Consider the following 19,081-nt stretch of genomic DNA (forward strand, 5'->3'; position numbering starts at 1 on the left):
TTGCTCCTCTGTCATTTGGGGTTTCAGTAGTGCTGTAGTCCTTTACTGAACAAGAGAACTGCAAGGCATTCTGTGAATGGCCAAGGAAAAAGGGGGGTCTACAAATGACATGATCCCTTTTTGTGTGGGAGAGCCAGATCTTTCATATCTGCAGTGGCCAGAAGTACAGCGAGAGCTGCATTATATTATGTACTGTATATACAAACAGTGATATTGAGATACAGAGTGGATATCTGGCTATGGGATATACATCAGCAGAGGTAACTATTATTTACATACCCACAATTAAAAAAAAAAAAAAGAAAGAAAAAAAGCTTGAATTTGTCAAGATTATTATCCTAAATTTCTCTAAGATATCAAAGTTTCTCTAACCTCCCACCCTTCTTATTAATTTAGTTGTAAACATCTAAAGCCTCTCCAAATTCCCATTGTCGTTCTTTTATTGTGGTTCCCAAAAATTCGCACAGTGGTTTTGGATATAACCTTACCAGGGTTTTTAAAAGGAGAAGCATGCTTCTATTGTTTTTTTTTTAATCTCAATTTTAAACACCCCATAATGTTGTCAGCTTTTGCAGCTCCTGCTTGACATTGAATGACACCACTAAGATTACTGCTAACCAGAGATGCCAAGCCCTTCTCCAGCCAACGTCCTAGTCAGAATTTCGACACAATAATACAGGCAGAGAAACACGAAGACCCAAACGTGCTTTTGCAATGTGCACTTTATTTCAGATGTGAGTTCCACAGTTATGCATTGGGCAAATTGCGGTAGGTGGTGCACCAAAACTGGACGTAAGGGGACCTCAGGTCTTGTTTCAGATGTGAGTTTCACAGTTATGCATTGGGCAAATTGCGGTAGGTGGTGCACCAAAACTGGACGTAAGGGGACCTCAGGCCTTTTTTCATGGAATTACTAGTGATTTTTTTGTTGATCTCCAGGTACATCCCGTACTGAGTGTTGTAATTTAACCAAGGTGTGGGGACTTTAGAGTTTCCTTTGGTGGGATCTCTGTCAAAATGGCAAAATATTTTGTTGAGAGTCAAGTACAAGAGGTGTGTGAGTTTTATGGTCTTGTGTGTAAACTTTTTTTTTTATAAATGTGCAAAATGTGTGTGGCTGAGAGATGTGGCAGCCATGTTTTTTGGTTCTGCAAACCTAACAGAACAAGCAAGCAAATTAATACAATGCGGATTATTTCAGTTCCCCGATTTAAACAGGCATGTAAATTGATTTCTTAGGTGGGACCTCACACCATAAAAATGTTGGTATATTTTGTTGATATGTCAGCCTAAAATTCTGACATATCAACAAAATATACCAACATTTTTATCACATCACAATTATAAGCTTTTCTATTACAGACGCATGAAGCCTGAGCCATTATCTTAGATTAGCAGTTGAAAAACATTTTTTGCCACAGCTAACCTATGCAGACAGCCAGGTTTTTTTTTTCATGAGGGGTGGCAATGGTGTCCATATGTCAGATTTCAAGTGAAAATAAAGCCAAAATGAGAGCCACGTATTGTGGAATTAGACAATAATGCTCTTTTCCTGGCTAGCAACTTTTAAACAGAAATTGCGCTTGAAAATAAATTAACTTGATCAGATGTTAACTCGAATATTGTCATAAAGTGATAAAGAGCAGTAACTCTACTGTGAGATACTACCATAGTGAGACTCAAATTAGCATAAAAAGAATCGTGCTACAAAAATTGTGAAAAAACAACAAAATATAAAAATATCAATATGACAATCATAAACTATGTGCTCAAAGAATAAACAATCCAAATAAAGTCCAAGTGTGATTTAATGAGAACATTTGAGTCCTCTTCATATATGATCAAAGAATTCCATGTGTATAATGAACATCCATCTCCATTGTGAAATCCAGGACGTGACACCACCACCCCAATGTGTAAAAAATGGAGGCTTACCAGCTTTGCAGGACCTTCTAAACATAAAATGTCAACAGAGCATACGGTCAAACAACTCGACCAGGGTCTATCTGCAGTATTCCTATAGGCTCCCTTTGGAGGCAGATGTATGAGCAGTATTAATCATCTCCGTGTCATCCCCACATGATCATCCCCACATGATCATCCCCAAGAACATGTATAAAAAATGCAGTCACAACTATGCTGTTTAAGTTAGAGTTGGACCATTAAGAACACTTCCTGACAGCAGCTCATCGGAAACCCTTATAACACCAACTGCAACTTTTTGAAAAGTATGGAAGTATGACACCGTCCACTTTCAAGCATTGTTACAAATTTTGCGTTGGTGTTAAGAGTGGTTCTAATTAACTGCTGTCAGGAAGTGTTCTTAATGGTCCAAGCTTTAACAAACAGCAAAGTCGTGACTGCATTTTTTTTTTTACGTTTGAGGATGATCCTGTGGGTATGACACGGAGATTATTAATACTGCTCATACATCTGCCTCCAAAGAAACAATATAGGAATACTGCAGATAGACCCTGGTCGGGTTGTTTGACCATATGCTCGGTTGACCTATCTGCAGTATTTCTATAGGGTCCCTTTGGAGGCAGATGTATGAGCAGTAGTAATCATCTCTGTGTCATACCCACAGGATCATCCTCAAGAACATGTAAAAAAAATGCAGTCACAACTATGCTGTTTAAGTTTAAGCTTGGACCATTAAGAACACTTCCTGACAGCAGCTAATCAGAACCCCTCCAACACCAACGCAGCATCTGTAACAATGCTTAAAAGTGGACGGTGTCATACCTCCATACTTTTCAAAAAGTTGGTTTTACAAGGGGTTCTGATGAGCTGCTGTTAGGAAGTGTTCCTAATGGTCCAACTCTAACTTAAACAGCATAGTTGTGACTGTGGGGATGACACGGAGACAATTACTACTGCTCATACAACTGCCTCCAAAGGGACCCTAAAGGAATACTGCAGATAGACCCTGGTCAGGTTATTTGACAATATACTCTGTTGACCTTTATGTTTTGAAGGTCCTGCGAAGCTGGTAAGCCTCCATTTTTTCCACATTGAGGTGGTGGTGTCACGTCCTGGATTTCTCAATGGTAATGGATGTTCATTATACACATGGAATTCTTTGATTATATATGAAGATAACTCATTTTTTTCTCACTAAATCACACTTGGACTTTATTTGGATTGCTTATTCTTTGAGCACATGGTTTAGGATTGTCATATCAATATTTTTGTTTTTAGCTGTTTTTTCACAATTTTTGTAGCGCGACTCTTTTTAAGCTAATACTTTTAAACAATCTAAGTCTAACAGCCCTCTCTACTATCTATACCTTATACATACCACAGATCAGCAGATAACCAGTACAGGAGCCATGGCCTATACCAGGCCATACAGTACTTGACATGCGCTCCCAATTATCTATAGGCTCTCTTGGATAAGCCATCTTCCTGCAGGTTTACAAAAAGATGGCTATCTCATTAGGGCCTATAGAAAAAAAGCTGCAAAGCCTCTACAGCTCATAAGAGGATGAGAGAACTGCCTGGCCTGGTGTAATCTGCAGCTCCTAAACTGGGTCACTCTCTGATCCAAAAGGTATGTACAAGGGTTTATACCTAGTTTGAGGGGTTGACTTAAGTTGTTTAAAAGTATAGCTATCCAGCTTGTGTTAATTGACTGCCCAATGATTAAATCCAACCCATCTTTTAAAGGAACCCTGTTATGAAGCAAAACACAAGGCACTGATGGGAGAAGATTTTTCCTGACTCCAGTTCTACATGCTAGTTCTTTAGCCTAATCATAGAGGTGGTTTGCTTCATAGCAGATTCACATTACCTTCTTAGAGAAAACCAGCCATGTTTTTAAATGTCACCCATGATGTAAAAGAAGCTAGCTAGCTTACCCAGTCGCAGCAAAGTTGGTCCAGTAAGCCATCATGGCTTCGGAGACGTCACGGTCTTGTGGCCTGTAAGCGAGGGGGTTCCTGAATGGTTTACCAAACATAAACTGCAGGTCTTCAGCGTGATCGGCGCCCACCCAGCTTGGGTACACGGGCATGCGAGTTGGGTGAGAAAACAGGTAGCTGTAGGTATTGGCATTCCTGGAATAAAAAGAAATACTTGTGAGCCAATTCCTGTACTTCTTTTTTAGGCCCTATTTTTAAAGGCATACAGAGGCTGCCAATACGGATCTGAAAAAATACTAGTAGCTGACCATGCAGCTAGTGAAGTCAGACCTCAGTCCTGTAAAGAATGCAGAAAAAAGGCGCTCACCAACTATACAATTAAGCTGTAGTTAGGAGTGAAACGCTTTAGAGTTGGTTGCAGCCGGAGGACTTTATGTGCATCGATTTGCTTTAATAAACATAATCTTGGCTTTTACAGTAAGCTGTTTTTGCGCCCTTTCTTCTGATGACTGAGTTGTTGGACTTGGAGTGGTTCATGACCATGTTAATACTACTGCTACCCCCTATTACTACTAATAATAATAATAAAATGAATACATAAATAAAATATAAAATATATACACAAATAAAAATAACCATAAATAATAAATAAATACAATAAATGAATACTATGTAATAATAAATAATTAACCCCTAACCCTTAAAAAAATAATAATAATAATAAACACCCTAACCCTAAATAAACACATTATTATTAATAATACAAATATATTATTACTATTATTGTTATTATTAATTTATATTTTTGTTTGGGTGTTTATTATTATTAATAGCAATTATTTAATTTTTTTTAAGGTTAGGGGTAAATTATTATTACATATTCTTAATTTATTTTCTTTTTTTTTTTATTTATGATTTTTAGTTATTTATTATTTAACATTTATTTATACATTACTATTTTTACTGTACATTTTTTCACTTTTTTCACTTGAGTAGTAAATTGCGCAAATAACGCACTTATTCATTAGTTTCCTTGGGAATAAAAACATGCCAAAAAAGCGCAAATCTGCCCAATTTGAGCTACATAAAAGCTCCAGAACTTTTTTTGAGCTTCAGGCAACTTTTAGTGGAGATGTGAACCAACATGGAGAATAATGGATTTTTTTTCTCCTCCAACTTATCCCATCTGGCTCAAAGAACCTTAAAGCCCAGCTATGGTTAAAGAAAAAATGCTCTCTTGCAGTGGTATGGCTCCTGAATTGCAAGACTTAAAAGCTAATTTTAAAGTCTAGGGGGGCCGCAAAAAACATTTTTACTTACTCGATCCTCCACTTCTCCAGCAGCTGGTAATCTCCCATGCTCCCCTACACTCCGGTAGTGGACTGTCCCTCTGCATCCTCACATCCAGTGAAAAGGCAATGGGCTCTGAACTTGACTTAATGATGTCAGAGTACCTACGACTGCCAAAGTATAGGGGAGAAAAGGCTGTGGGGACGGTTCTTACAGCCTGGAAGGAGTCTGCAGGAGCGGAGGATCAAAAAACTAAAACTGCCTTTTGCTGAACCTACACCTGAACAAGCATTTAACCATTGTAGTGCAGAGAAAGCCCCAATACAAGAAGCATTTTTCATTTACATGAAGTTCAGTTTTAAAGCATACCTGTCATAAAATGGGGCAATTCAAACCTAGCATAGGATGAAGAAATGTATAAGCAGAAGTTAACCACAGTGAAAACAACCTTACAATGATCCTTGGATCCGAAGATTCAGGCAGCTGAAGTTAAAGAGTAACTCTACTTTTGTGGGGGAAAAAATGAACAAATAAAAAAAACAATATAGTGTATACAATTGCGACACAAGTCATATTGTAATTAAATGTTATTAAAAATGACCTTTCCTTTTCAATCTGCAGCTGTTGTAATTTTCTGAAAATGCAGTGTAATATGGCTGCCTGAAGCTGTTCTGTACACAGAATGTGTACACAATGCCCCCCAGAAACATTTCCTGCTTGTGTGATTGGCTCGCCAATTTCCCCAGAAGTCTGCACTAAGAAACAAGGCAGATTTCAGGCATCCCCTGCAAAAAAAAATGTCATTTTTGGTGAGATACTCCCAAAGGGAAATCACATCTAAAAGGGATGCAGACTGTCACTTTCCTCATTTGAGCCCTGCAGGTGCAGCAAATGATTGATAATTATAAAACCACTCCCATACAGATTCACTGTACACATGGGCAGAGACAAACAGCTATTTCTTCAGAATAACAAAAGGTAGGAACAAGGAGCTGTCACCGCTGACAGAACTTCCATCTTCCTTCCAGGTTCAAGGACTCCAGCTGTGTAAGTGGCAGGAGCCGCAATGACATCACTTCCTCGCATGTGCACAGGAGCCGCCATTTTCGGCACAGGATTCTTTTTGGCCCAGGTGCCCGTTCCTTCAGAGTGCATGCCCCGGTGAGGTCACTGGCTGCATTTACATTAAATATCTCCTAAACGGTACATGTTTAGGAGATATTTACAGTATCTATAGGTAAGCCTTATCATAGGCCTACCTATAGGTAAAATTCACGTATGAGAGTTTACTCCCACTTTAACCACTTCGGCTCTGGAAGGTTTTACACCCTTTAATGACACAACCTAATAATGTTCCTCTCCCACAGCAAAGCGGAGAAAACACTGGTGACTGGCACATATTGGAATGTGAAGGTAGGCCTCCTTGATGTCAATAGAGACGAGGAAATCCCCCTGATGCAAGGATGCCAGCACCATTCTGAACTTCTGCACCCGCACAAAGCAGTTTAGCGCCTTGAGGTCCAGGATTGGATGCATTGCCTTCCTTCCTGGGAACTGTGAAAAGGTTTGAGTAAAAACCTTGAGGGGAGGGGAAGGGGAAGTTGAATTATGGACTTGCACAAGAAAGCCATGATGGTCGCTATCTTCCAATATATGCAGTTGGGAAAAGTGAGACTGGGATGATGGAACTCTCACAGCTCTTTATCGTACACTCTTTTTCATCGCCTGCTGCAAGCAGTATTAACACCTGCCAGCACTCGTGTTCAGGGGCGTTATTCCCCTGCAGCAGGCGATGAAAAAGAGTGTACGATAGAGAGCTGTGAGAGTTCCATCATCCCAGTCTCACTTTTCCCAACTGCATATATTGGAAGATAGCGACCATCATGGCTTTCTTGTGCAAGTCCATAATTCAACTTCCCCTTCACCTCCCCTCAAGGTTTTTACTCAAACCTTTTCACAGTTGCAATTGCAACCGGGCCCCATGCTTCAGGGGCCCATGTTGCTCCTCTGTACACCTGGATAGGAGGGGTGGTGGGGGCAGCATGAAGAGAAATCACTGTCCTCCTTTTTCCTCCTGTAGCTGCAGGAGGAAAATGGAGGAGATTGGTTCCTCTGTATGCTGCCCCTGTCACTCCTCCTATCCAGTTCACTTGTGTTTTGCTCTCTCTGGGCCCCTTTATGTTCCCCTGGTCCCCCCTACTGTGCTCCCCCCCCCCCACTGTGCTCCCTCCCCTCTCCTGCCGGCTGCTGCAAGGGAAATGTCACAATAGAGAACCAGGAAGGGGTCGGTAAATATGTAATTTACCAGCTCCTTCCTTTTCTGAATGGACAGAGTCATAGTCAGTGACATTGTAAAAAAATAAAATAAAATGCTAAAAAATAATTCAATTAAAATACCAAAAAATAAAAACTACTGACACCAGTGGGTGAACTTCCAGGATCACTAAGGTCACATTTGCGACCGGGCCCTGGCATTCCACCACCGTGGGGAAGCCCCAAAATGGCAGAAAGGGGGCCCACTGCAGAACTTGTGAAATGGTCCGCTGCAGGACCGTAATAAAGGGCCCCGCAACGAGAGTAAAGGGCCCCAGGATCAGTGGGAAGAGCTCCAGGCTTGAAGAGAAGGGCCCCGGCCAGGGGTCCGGTGGCCCTTCATGGTTTCTTGCACCGGGGCCCTGAAGGTTCTAGTTACGCCTCTGCTCGTGTTCCTCCTGTCCCTCCATACCCTCTTTTCCATCTTCAGCAGGACCTGGGCTAGAGATACAAGAGAGGCCTACCTCATCATTCAATCTCTGATCAGAGAAGAGAAAAATACTCTGTCCGTGGAAACCCTATTCAGCTATCAGCTGCGCTCTGGATTGCGGAGAGTGTATTCCCAACGCCTAACATACCTTACATCTGGTAAGAGGCTTAAGAGTGTGTTTTCACGCAGGGTGCATGAGACAACTTGCACATACTGGTAGTGTGGAATATTCACGATATTTATATTCATATAACTGGTAAGAAGATCTGCCTGCTGGTGGTGGGGATCTTTATACGTGGATTTCACATTGTTTGAGTTGTATTTCCAGCACCTTTATCATCACAGAAGTCTCACGAGGAAAACCATTTCATTCTTCACGTTGTTGTTGTGCATTATGATGGACATTTACTTTGGACTTTTTAAGCACATATGATTTGTGGGTTCACTGTGTTTGCACTTTGTTTAATTTATCATATTAGTGTTCATCAAGTTTAATTGTGTTTATCACGTTGATTGATTTAGACACATCATACAGTTTAGCGCACCAACTATTTTTCCAATTAACACTAAACCTGCTCTGTGCCACATTCTAAACCTGATCTATCTAACTCTGTAAAGCAAAAATCACTGTATTTACCTATTCTGCAGCCGATCTGGTAAAGGCCCAGCATCAGCTGTCAACGGTGGCTTCAGTGTGGAGGCAGGTGCAGAAGTCGTTGTCAGTCCTCTCCTGCACAGAGCATCCGCCGCTGGAGACCAGACCGGATGGGGTGAAGGAAAGGTAGGAACAGCGATATTTGCTTTACAGGGTTAGATAGGTTAGGTTTAAAATGTAGCACAGAGCAGGTTTAGCGTTAGTTAGGTTTTACCTGGACTTCACCTTTAACCAGAGAAGCAGCCAAGAGGCCCATGGTAACTCTGGAGGAGCTGCAGAGATCCACAGCTCAGGTGGGAGAATCTGTCCACAGGACAACTATTAGTCGTGTACTCCACAAATCTGGCCTTTATGGAAGAGTGGCAAGAAGTAAGCCATTGTTTTAAAGAAAGCCATAAGAAGTCCTGTTTGCAGTTTGCGAGAAGCCATGTGAGGGACGCAGCAAACACGTGGAAGAAAGTCCTCTGGTCGGATGAGACCAAAAATTTGAATTTTTGGCCTAAAAGCAAAACGCTATGTGTGGCTGAAAACTAACATTGCATATCACCATTGCAGCATCATGTTGTGGGGATGCTTTTCTTCAGCAGTGACAGGAAAGCTGGTCAGAGTTGATGGATAGATGGATGGAGCAAAATACAGGGCAATCTTAGAAGGAAACCTGTTAGGATCTGCAAAAGACTTGAGACTGGGGCTGAGGTTCACTTACCATAGAAACATAGAATGTGTCGGCAGATAAGAACCATTTGGCCCATCTAGCCTGCCCAATATATTTGAATCCTATGAATAGTCCCTGGCCCTATCTTATATGAAGGATAGCCTTATGCCTATGCCATGCATGCTTAAACTCCTTCACTGTAATTGCAGCTACCACTTCTGCAGGAAGGTTATTCCATGCATCCACTACTCTCTCAGTAAAGTAATACTTCCTCATTATTACTTTTAAACCTTTGCCCCTCTAATTTAAAACTGTGTCCTCTTGTTGTAGTTTTTCTTCTTTTAAATATGCTCTCCTCCTTTACTGAGTTGATTCCCTTTATGTATTTAAAAGTTTCTATCATATCCCCTCTGTCTCTTCTTTCTTCCAAGCCATACATGTTAAGGTCCTTTAACCTTTCCTGGTAAGTTTTTTCCTGCAATCCATGTACTAGTTTAGTAGCTCTTCTCTGAACTCTCTCTAGAGTATCTATATCCTTCTGGAGATATGGCCTCCAGTACTGCGCACAATACTCCAAGTGAGGTCTCACCAGTGTTCTGTACAGCGGCAATGACCCTAAACATACAGCCAGAGCTACAATGGAATGGTTTAGATCAAAGCACATTCATATGTTAGAATGGTCCAGTCAAAGTCCAGACCTAAATCCAATTGGGAATCTGTGGTAAGATTTAAAAATTTCTGTTTAAAGACGTTCCCCATCCAATCTGACAGAGCTTGAGCTAGTTTGCAAAGAAGAATGGGCAAACATTTCACTCTCTAGATGCGCAAAGCTGGTAGAGATATACCCAAAAAGACTTGCAGCTGTAATTGCAGCAAAAGGTGACTCTACAAAGTATTGACTTAGGGGGGCTGAATACAAACACACACCACACTTTCCAGTAGGTATAGGCCGATATATCAAGGGCCGATATGCACTTTACCCGATATATCAGTATTGGCCCCGAAACTGGCCGATATTGCCTATATTTTTGTTACGTCATTCTGCCTTCTTAGGCCGCCTCCCTCGCCTTGGACAGCCTCGTCTGGAGTCGGGACTAGTCTCGCAGGAGTGTATCACAGCCATACACCCACCCACAGCAGCCCGGTGCCAGCCAGCCACCCACATCCACAGGCCTTGTACCAGCCAGCCAGCCACAGGCACTGTACCAGACAGCCAGCTACCCACGGGCCCTGTACCAGCCAGCCACCCACAGCCCCTGTGCCAGCCACCCACCCACCCATCACAGGGTGCCAGCCAGCCATTCACCACAGGGTGATAGCCAGCCAGCCACCCACCACAGGGTGCCAGACAGCTAGCCACCCACCACAGGGTGCCAGACAGCTAGCCACCCACCACAGGGTGCCAGCCAGCCAGCCACCCACCACAGGGTGCCAGCCAGCCAGCCACCCACCCACCACAGGGTGCCAGCAAGCCAGCCACCCACCACAGGATGCCAGCAAACCAGCCATTAAGCATTAAACAAAAATTAACATGTTCATTACCAGATTTGTGTCAAAAATTGTGTTTATTTTTCAAAACTTTAAATGTACAAAATATCGGCCGATTCCGATATGTTGTGTCCAAAATATCGGTATTGGCCCTGAAAAAACACTATTGGTCTATCCCTACTTTCCAGATATTTGTAAATCATTTTGAAAACTATTCATCATTTTCCTTCCACTTTACAAATATGTGCCACTTTGTGTTGGTCTATCACATAAAATCCCTATAAAATACACTTACGTTTTTGGTTGTAACATGAAAAAATGTGAAAAATCTCAAGGGGTTTAAATACATTTTGTAGGCGAAAAAAAGCACAATTTGAAAATGATGATGCCTCCCAAACATGCTGGCCCACCAACACATTATTGTAAAAGTCAAGTGGGCTTCGCTCGGAGTTATACATAGAGTCCACTTCTAAAGTATTCTTGGCCCAGCTGCTTTCTCGCAGGAATACAAAGACTGTTCCTTAGTCTTCCGGGGCATATAGCCAACAGTAACCTTGAGCGCCTAAAAATATGGAAGTGTATTGTTCCAGGAAACGGACATGTGATCTAACTCTTATCTCTTAGCTGTACAATAGCTTTTGACAATCATAGAATAAACCGTGAAAGCTTCCAACCTTTGAGCTTGTTCTTTGTTCCTGTGCACAGTATGGGCTTTCTTTATATTACAGTATACACCGACCACTTCTAACTTTCTAACATTACATTCAGCTGCCAGTACTTACTGTGCATGCGTATGATGAAGAGCCAGAGCCTCCTGTGTTGGAACCAGGAAGATATAATCTGTCTCCATGTCAACCACAGTCTTCTTCATGAGCTCCTGATCTGGATTTGCTCCCCACTGGTCTGTGTAGAGTTCAAAAGCGATATCTTGCGCAGAAGATCCTTTAGGAAGGGTCAGCCCCTTGACCAGTTTAAGCACTTCATCCCTGGAAAATAAAAAAGAGTCGTTTCACCAAGCAAAATATCAAAGGGGACTACATTAAAAGTGATTCTAAACCCAATCACTAAAATCTCTTACAAGCTGTAAAATGATAATGCCGTTTTCTTTTTCAATTATTTTTTTATTAAGTTATCCAAGCAAAAAATAAAGATGACTTTGCGAGTGTTAAATTACAAAGTGGTTATATTCTCCATTATTATCTTTTCCAGTGGAAAACGTGCGGCTCAAAAAAGGTTTATTAGAGCGTGATTTATTACATGTCTCCACGGTCAAATTTCGTAACGGAGGCTGGTCGATGGTGGATGGGCTTCAAGGGCAGTGTGCCGTTTAATGAGTCAAAGAAATGTGCTATGCAAATTATATTGAGAAAATGCAGAAGAATAAGAAAAATACAGAGGTATTTTAGACACTGAAATGGAGTTCGTGTCACTTTCAAGCTTTTTCAATCTGCTATTTTCATTAGAATACTTAGTGACCCTGCCATAAAGGTCCTTGCTTAGCCACTTCTCGCTATGGGGTGACTACTATGTCCCAGTTGTGCTCCTGTGCCGTCACCATTGACCCTAGTAAAGACTTAAAGTGACCCTACCAACACACATTGTGCAGGCATGGTCTGCCGTTGTCACCATTAGGAAGTAAATTTGTTCAGCCTGCCATAGAGCGAGACCATGTAGACAAAGTGGCTGAAAGAGGCTGGAGGAGATCGGCAGCAATGAGATGCAACAAAGGATGAAAAAAAAAAAATGAAAAAAAGTGAAGTGTCTATGGGATGTTACCATGGCACACCAGCAATTTGTCGCTACCCAGGTAATCATTACAGGGGCCAATTCACTAAAGTTTATCACATGTGATATTTGTGTTTTATATAAAATATTGCATGGAATATTTAAAAATGTTAAACACCACATTTGCGGTAAATACTGACAATATGGTAATTACCTGTGGTAAATATTGCAATAAATAAATAAATAAAATATATGTTATAATACATGAAAGTCAATTCAACAAAAGAATATATTCGTTAATCATCTCATGGTCTAGCCACTGTATAGAATGCCATACAGCTGGGAGTATTTACACAGATCACTAATGAAAAAGGGTATTTACACTATCAATCAATCCCTACAATAGAATGGTGGTTAGTGGAATTACCACTATTAAATTGGTGGTAATTTTAAATTCCCCCATTGCTATGGGGTTAGGTGTAAATGCCTCTCTTACACTGGTGGTCAGTATATATTCCCCCGTTACATTGGTGGTCACTATAAATTCCCCTGTTACATTAGTGGCCATTGTAAATTTCCCTGTTACATCTGTGATCAGTGTAAGGTCCCCTGTTACGTCAGTATAAATTTCCCCATTATATCAGTGGTCAGTGTACACTCCCTTGCTGCATCAGTGGTCAGTGTAAATACCCCCATCAATGGTCAGGGTAAATTCCCTTGCTTCATCAGTGGTCAGTGTAAATTCCCCAGTTATATTAGTGATCAGTGTAAATTCCTTTGCTACATCAGTGTTCAGTGTAAATTCCCCTGTTATATTAGTGGTCAGTGTAAATTCCCCTGTTATATTAGTGGTCAGTGTAAATTCCCTTGATACATCAGTGGTCAGTGTAAATTCCCATGCTACATCAGTGGTCAGTGTAAATTCCCTTGATACATCAGTGGTCAGTGTACGTTTCCTTGCTACATCAGTGGTCAGTGTAAATTCCCTTGATACATCAGTGGTCAGTGTAAGTTTCCTTGCTACATCAGTGGTCAGTGTAAATTCCCATGCTACATCAGTGGTCAGTGTAAATTCCCTTGATACATCAGTGGTCAGTGTAAGTTTCCTTGCTACATCAGTGGTCAGTGTAAATTCCCTTGCTACATCAGTGGTCAGTGTAAATTCCCTTGCTATATCAGTGGTCAGTGTAAATTCCCTTGCTATATCAGTGGTCAGTGTAAATTCCCTTGCTACATCAGTGGTCAGTGTAAATTCCCTTGCTATATCAGTGGTCAGTGTAAATTCCCTTGCTACATCAGTGGTCAGTGTAAATTCCCTTGCTATATCAGTGGTCCCTGTAAATGCCCTTGGTATATTAGTGGTCTGTGTAAATTCCCTTGCTACATCAGTGTAAGTTCCCTTGCTACATCAGTGGTCAGTGTAAATTCCCTTGCTATATCAGTGGTCCCTGTAAATGCCCTTGGTATATTAGTGGTCTGTGTAAATTCCCTTGCTACATCAGTGGTCAGTGTAAATTCCCTTGCTATATCAGTGGTCCGTGTAAATGCCCTTGGTATATTAGTGGTCAGTGTAAATTTCCATGCTACATCAGTTGCCAGTGTAAGTTCCCTTGCTACATCAGTGGTCCGTGTAAGTTCCCTTGCTAAATCAGTGGTCAGTGTAAATTCCCTTGCTACATCAGTGGTCAGTGTAAGTTGCCTTGCTACATCAGTGGTCAGTGTAAATTCCCTTGCTATATCAGTGGTCCCTGTAAATGCCCTTGGTATATTAGTGGTCTGTGTAAATTCCCTTGCTACATCAGTGGTCAGTGTAAATTCCCTTGCTATATCAGTGGTCCGTGTAAATGCCCTTGGTATATTAGTGGTCAGTGTAAATTTCCTTGCTACATCAGTTGCCAGTGTAAATTCCCTTGCTACATCAGTGGTCCGTGTAAGTTCCCTTGCTACATCAGTGGTCCGTGTAAGTTCCCTTGCTACATCAGTGGTCAGTGTATATTCCCTTGCCTCCTCAGTGGTCAGTGTATATTCCCTTGCCTCATCAGTGGTCAGTGTATATTCCCTTGCCTCATCAGTGGTCAGTGTAAGTTCCCTTTCTACATCAGTGGTCAGTGTAAATTCCCCAGTTACATTGGTGGTCAGTATAAATTTTCATGTTACGTTGGAAGTCAGTATTCATTTCCATGCTATTTTAATGGTCAGTGTCTGTGTGGCCATTAAACAAAAGAAATGATGGGTCAAATCCCATAATGCAATGGAAACTTTGCTATAACTTCTTTGAAGCATGATGTAAGGCTGAGGGTTTGGGTTCTGCATTGTTTATAAAGTATTATTTGGCTAATTTAATTTTCCTCTTTCCAGCATTCTCAGAAGGTCAGCAAGAACAATATGAAGCTCCAGGAAAGGAATTGCCAAAAACTCAAGCCATATGAACTACCACAGTTGTATTGTTATTAACACTTACTTATAAATCTTCTGTAAAGGCCTGTTTATAGCTGGCATGTCAATCCCAGCAAATAGGTGACCATCCATATTGTTTACTCCGCCCATATAGTCCACATTAGCAGCATTGCCAAACAGATTCCGGGGCTCATCTGGGATGAAATCGCCATCAATGACTGGTGAGAAAGCCAGATAGTGTACCAGGGGATCTGCAGGAAATGAAGAGAGCAGGGCTGAATCTACTAGTCATCCAGATAAAAATAGGCTCTTGTGTAAAAAGCACAGTTGTCAAGCCATATAATCAAACATTGATAGTCTGGTGGAGCAACAATGACTTTGTAAGAGCAATAAAGCCTGCACAGACCAACGGCCCCACTATCCAGAGAGAGCATAATAAGAAGGGAGCTCTTGATGGATAGTGGTCAAGTGAGCAAGATTTGGGTTTTCTGGTTAGCAGGGAAATAGCAGGTCTCTTGCGTTATCTGCCCTTAGGTTGAACTTCTGATTTGAAAGGCCTAAAATGGAAAAGATTTGCTTTCAGCACCTGACATTAGAAAAATATGCAGGCTGTCATTGTTGGTCTTTATAAAAAGAGAAAAACTGTGCTATTTCTGTACAGCATTATACTTAGAAACAGCAACTCTGCTATGAGATACACACAGTCCCAATAACAAAACTATATAGAGATGCGCTCATAGGTGTGCGCAGCCTATTGCATTAGGGTGTGTACCCCAAAGCTCAAACACATTTGCGTGTGTGTGCATGTGTATACTGACAGTGTCAGCAGAGCAATACTGACTCACCGCTATAAGTACTGGACACATGCTAACCACACCTCACCTTACGACGTCAGTGCGTGACGAAACATGTCGGATCGAGTGATGTGCTGACCTCACCATGCCTCTTATATCCCGTTAGGACGGGCTACTACGAAGAGCCAGCCGGCTTGTATACTACCAATGTGAATTTTAAAGCTTCTTAATTTGAGTGCAATCTTTTTTTGATATACAGTAAATAAAACTTTTAAGGATTTTATGCTATGGCGAGTTTATCTCTCTTTGTGGGATCTTCCGTGATCGAGTCATCTTGAGGGTGGATCTCTATATTCCAAAAAAAAGTTCCCCTAGATGGACAAAGGCCCTGTTTGAGTTTTGAGCCGCAAGCATTACTGACCTTCCATAATAAGAGGTCCGTGCAAGCTGGTAAGCAAGCACTCTTTGAAGTGGAGTTCCACCCAAAAATGGAACTTCCGCTTTAAGGCCTCTTGACCCCCTGACATGCCACATTTGGCATGTCATTTTCTTTTGGGGGGGGGAGTGGATACCTAGATTTGAAAGGTACCCATTCCCACTTCTCTTCTCCCCCTCCCTCTCTGCAATCTTCTGGGACACGTTCACAGGTCCCAAAAGATTTCCCATCCACTCAGGATGCGCAGAACGACTCACACATGCACAGTGCGCTCCTGGCTGTGAAGCCACAAGCTGTCACAGCCGGGTTCCCACACTAGAGATGCCGGCGCTGCGGGGAGAAGAGGGGGAGAAACAAGGCTCTTTTTGTAGCTGCTGACTTTTAATAAACACAAAAATGGGTGGAACTCCGCTTTAAGTGTGGAGGTGATAACTAAGGATCATGAACTTTTTGGTGACGGATGCTGTGCATATTGTTTAAAGGACTTTTGTTTCAGCACAATTTGGACTTCATACTACATCTATATTTATTTTAATACCAAGCTTTTTCAATATTTATTGGATATTTAGCGCCACTCTATATAGGATTGCCATTGTTGGTCTCCCTCTAAAAATGCTAGTCACCTGGCTGTGTCTTGGCTTCAATGTTTCTGAGTCAAAGAAAAGGCATGCAACAAATAAATGTTAAAAAATAAAAATTTCCTAATTCTATGCTTGTTTTGGGGCAGCAATGCCGGAGAGCCAGCCAAATAAAGAGAACATAGAGGCAACTAATATTTTCAGACGGAAAGGTCAGCAATAAATTTCCAAAATGAAAGAAGTCTTCCGGGCAGACATAAAAATTTTTTTTATAAACATAGTGTGAGTACCTGAATTTGACCTGCTATTAGCCCATTGCAGTCCCTGTACATCAGAGCTCAGAAGGGGCAGGGAAAAGCAGCACAAGGAGCCAATCAGTGTGCTGCATTGCAAGGAGCAATATCAGAGGAGGAGAGATGAGCATATCTGTGTGCTGCTTCTCCTTTCACTGTCCAGTCATAGGGTGTAGAGGAAACCTATAAATGAAACGGCAGCAGAGAAAGCTCTGCTATAAGGCAGGACTGTGCTGTGTGGGAGATCAGTTTAATCCTCAGATCAGAATGGATAGAAATATATTTAATTTGGCAGGTAAAACAGCTCTAATATACAGTATCTCAAAAAAGTGAGTACACCCCTCACATTTTTGTAAATATTTTATTATACCTTTTTCATGTGACAACACTGAAGAAATGACACTTTGCTACAATGTAAAGTAGTGAGTGTACAGCTTGTGTAACAGTATAAATTTGTTGTTCCCTCAAAATAACTCAACACACAGCAATTAATGTCTAAACCACTGGCAACAAAAGTGATTACACCCCTAAGTTAAAAAATTCAAAATTAGGCCCAAAGTGTCAATATTTTGTGTGGCAAGCCTTTATTTTCCAGCACTGCCTTAACCCTCTTGGGCATGGAGTTCACCAGAGCTTCACAGGTTGCCACTGGAGTCCTCTTCTACTCTTCCATGATGACATCACGGAGCTGGTGGATGTTAGAGACCTTGCGCTCCTCCATCTGCCATTTGAGGATGCCCCACAGATGCTCAATAGGGGTTAGGTCTGGAGACATGCTTGGCAAGTCCAATTGGCCTGGCCAGTTAGCAAGGCAGTGGTCATCTTGGAGGTGTGTTTGGGGCCGTTATAATGTTGGGATACTGCCCTGCGGCCCAGTCTCGGGAAGGGAGGGGATCATGCTCTGCTTCAGTATGTCACAGAACATGTTGGCATTCATAGTTCCCTCAATGAACTGTAGCTCTCCAGTGCTGGCAGTATTCAAGCAGTCCCAGACCATGGACACTCCCACCACCATGCTTCACCTATGTAGGCAAGACACACTCATCTTTGTACTCCTCACCTGGTTGCCACCACACATGCTTGACACCATCTGAACCAAATACATTTATCTTTGTCTTACCAGACCATAGGACATTGTCCCAGTAATCTATGTCCTTATTCTGCTTATCTTCAACAAACTGTTTGTGGGCTTTCTTGTGCATCATCTTTAGAAGAGGCTTCCTTCTGAGATGACAGCCATGCAGACCAATTTGATGCAGTGTGCAGTGTATGGTCTGAGCACTGACAGGCTGACCCCCACCCCTTTAACCTCGGCAGAAATGCTGGCAGCACTCATACCTCTATTCCCCAAAGACAACCTCTGGATTTGACGCTGAGCACATGCACTCAACTTCTTTGGTGGACCATGGTGAGGCCTGTTCTGTGTGGAACCGGTCCTGTTAAACCGCTGTATGGTCTTGGCCACCGTGCTGCAGCTCAGTTTAAGGGTATTGGCAATGTTCTTATAGCCTAGGCCATCTTTATGTAGAGCAACATTTTTTTTTTTTTTTTTAGATCCTCAGAATTTGTTGCCATGAGGTGCCATGTTGAACTTCTAGTGACAAGTAAGAGAGTGGGAGCGATAACACCAAATTTTAACACACCTGCTCCCCCCATTGTACCACTAACGAGTGACACCGGGGAGGGAAAATGGCTAATTTGGCCCAATTTGGCCATTTTTACTCAAGGATCTACTAATTTTTGTTGCCAGCAGTTTAGACATTAATGGCTGTGTGTTGAGTTATTTTGTGGGGACAGCAAATTTACACTGTTATACAAGCTGTACACTCACTACTTTACATTGTAGCAAAGTGTAATTTCTTTAGTGTTGTCACATGAAAAGATATAATAAAATATTTACAAAAATGTGAGGGGTGTACTCACTTTTGTGAGATAATGTATGTATTTAAGTTCACCTTTTTTTTTTCGAAAAATGTATAATGGAATGTACATATTTTTGCAGGCAAAAAAAAAAAAAAATGTGCATTTATTTATTTTTCTCTGGAGCCTGTAGAGAACTGCACCCACCATCAGTGGATGACAGGTGCAATGTCAGGCTGCTACATTCTCTTCCTACAGTTCTGTGCCCATACCTCTGTATAGTCTACCAGTTTCAGAGCTGCTG

General features: G+C 41.7%; 1 protein-coding gene across 1 annotated transcript in view; it reads right to left on the reverse strand.

The window, feature by feature from the left end:
• Positions 1-831: 831 nt before the first annotated feature.
• Positions 832-19,081, reverse strand: part of LOC309559539 (bile salt-activated lipase-like) — a 49,574-nt gene continuing 31,324 nt past the window's right edge. Inside the window, exons 8-11 of the mRNA XM_082262839.1 lie at positions 14,881-15,067; positions 11,477-11,680; positions 3,861-4,058; positions 832-1,009 (exon numbers count right to left, since the gene is read on the reverse strand). Coding sequence (XP_082118965.1) covers positions 835-1,009; positions 3,861-4,058; positions 11,477-11,680; positions 14,881-15,067 — 764 coding nt within the window. The 3' untranslated portion in view covers positions 832-834. The remainder of the gene's footprint in view (positions 1,010-3,860; positions 4,059-11,476; positions 11,681-14,880; positions 15,068-19,081) is intronic.

The sequence above is a fragment of the Pelophylax lessonae genome (assembly GCF_965119305.1).
Source record: "Pelophylax lessonae genome assembly, chromosome: 7".
Lineage (NCBI taxonomy): Eukaryota > Metazoa > Chordata > Amphibia > Anura > Ranidae > Pelophylax > Pelophylax lessonae.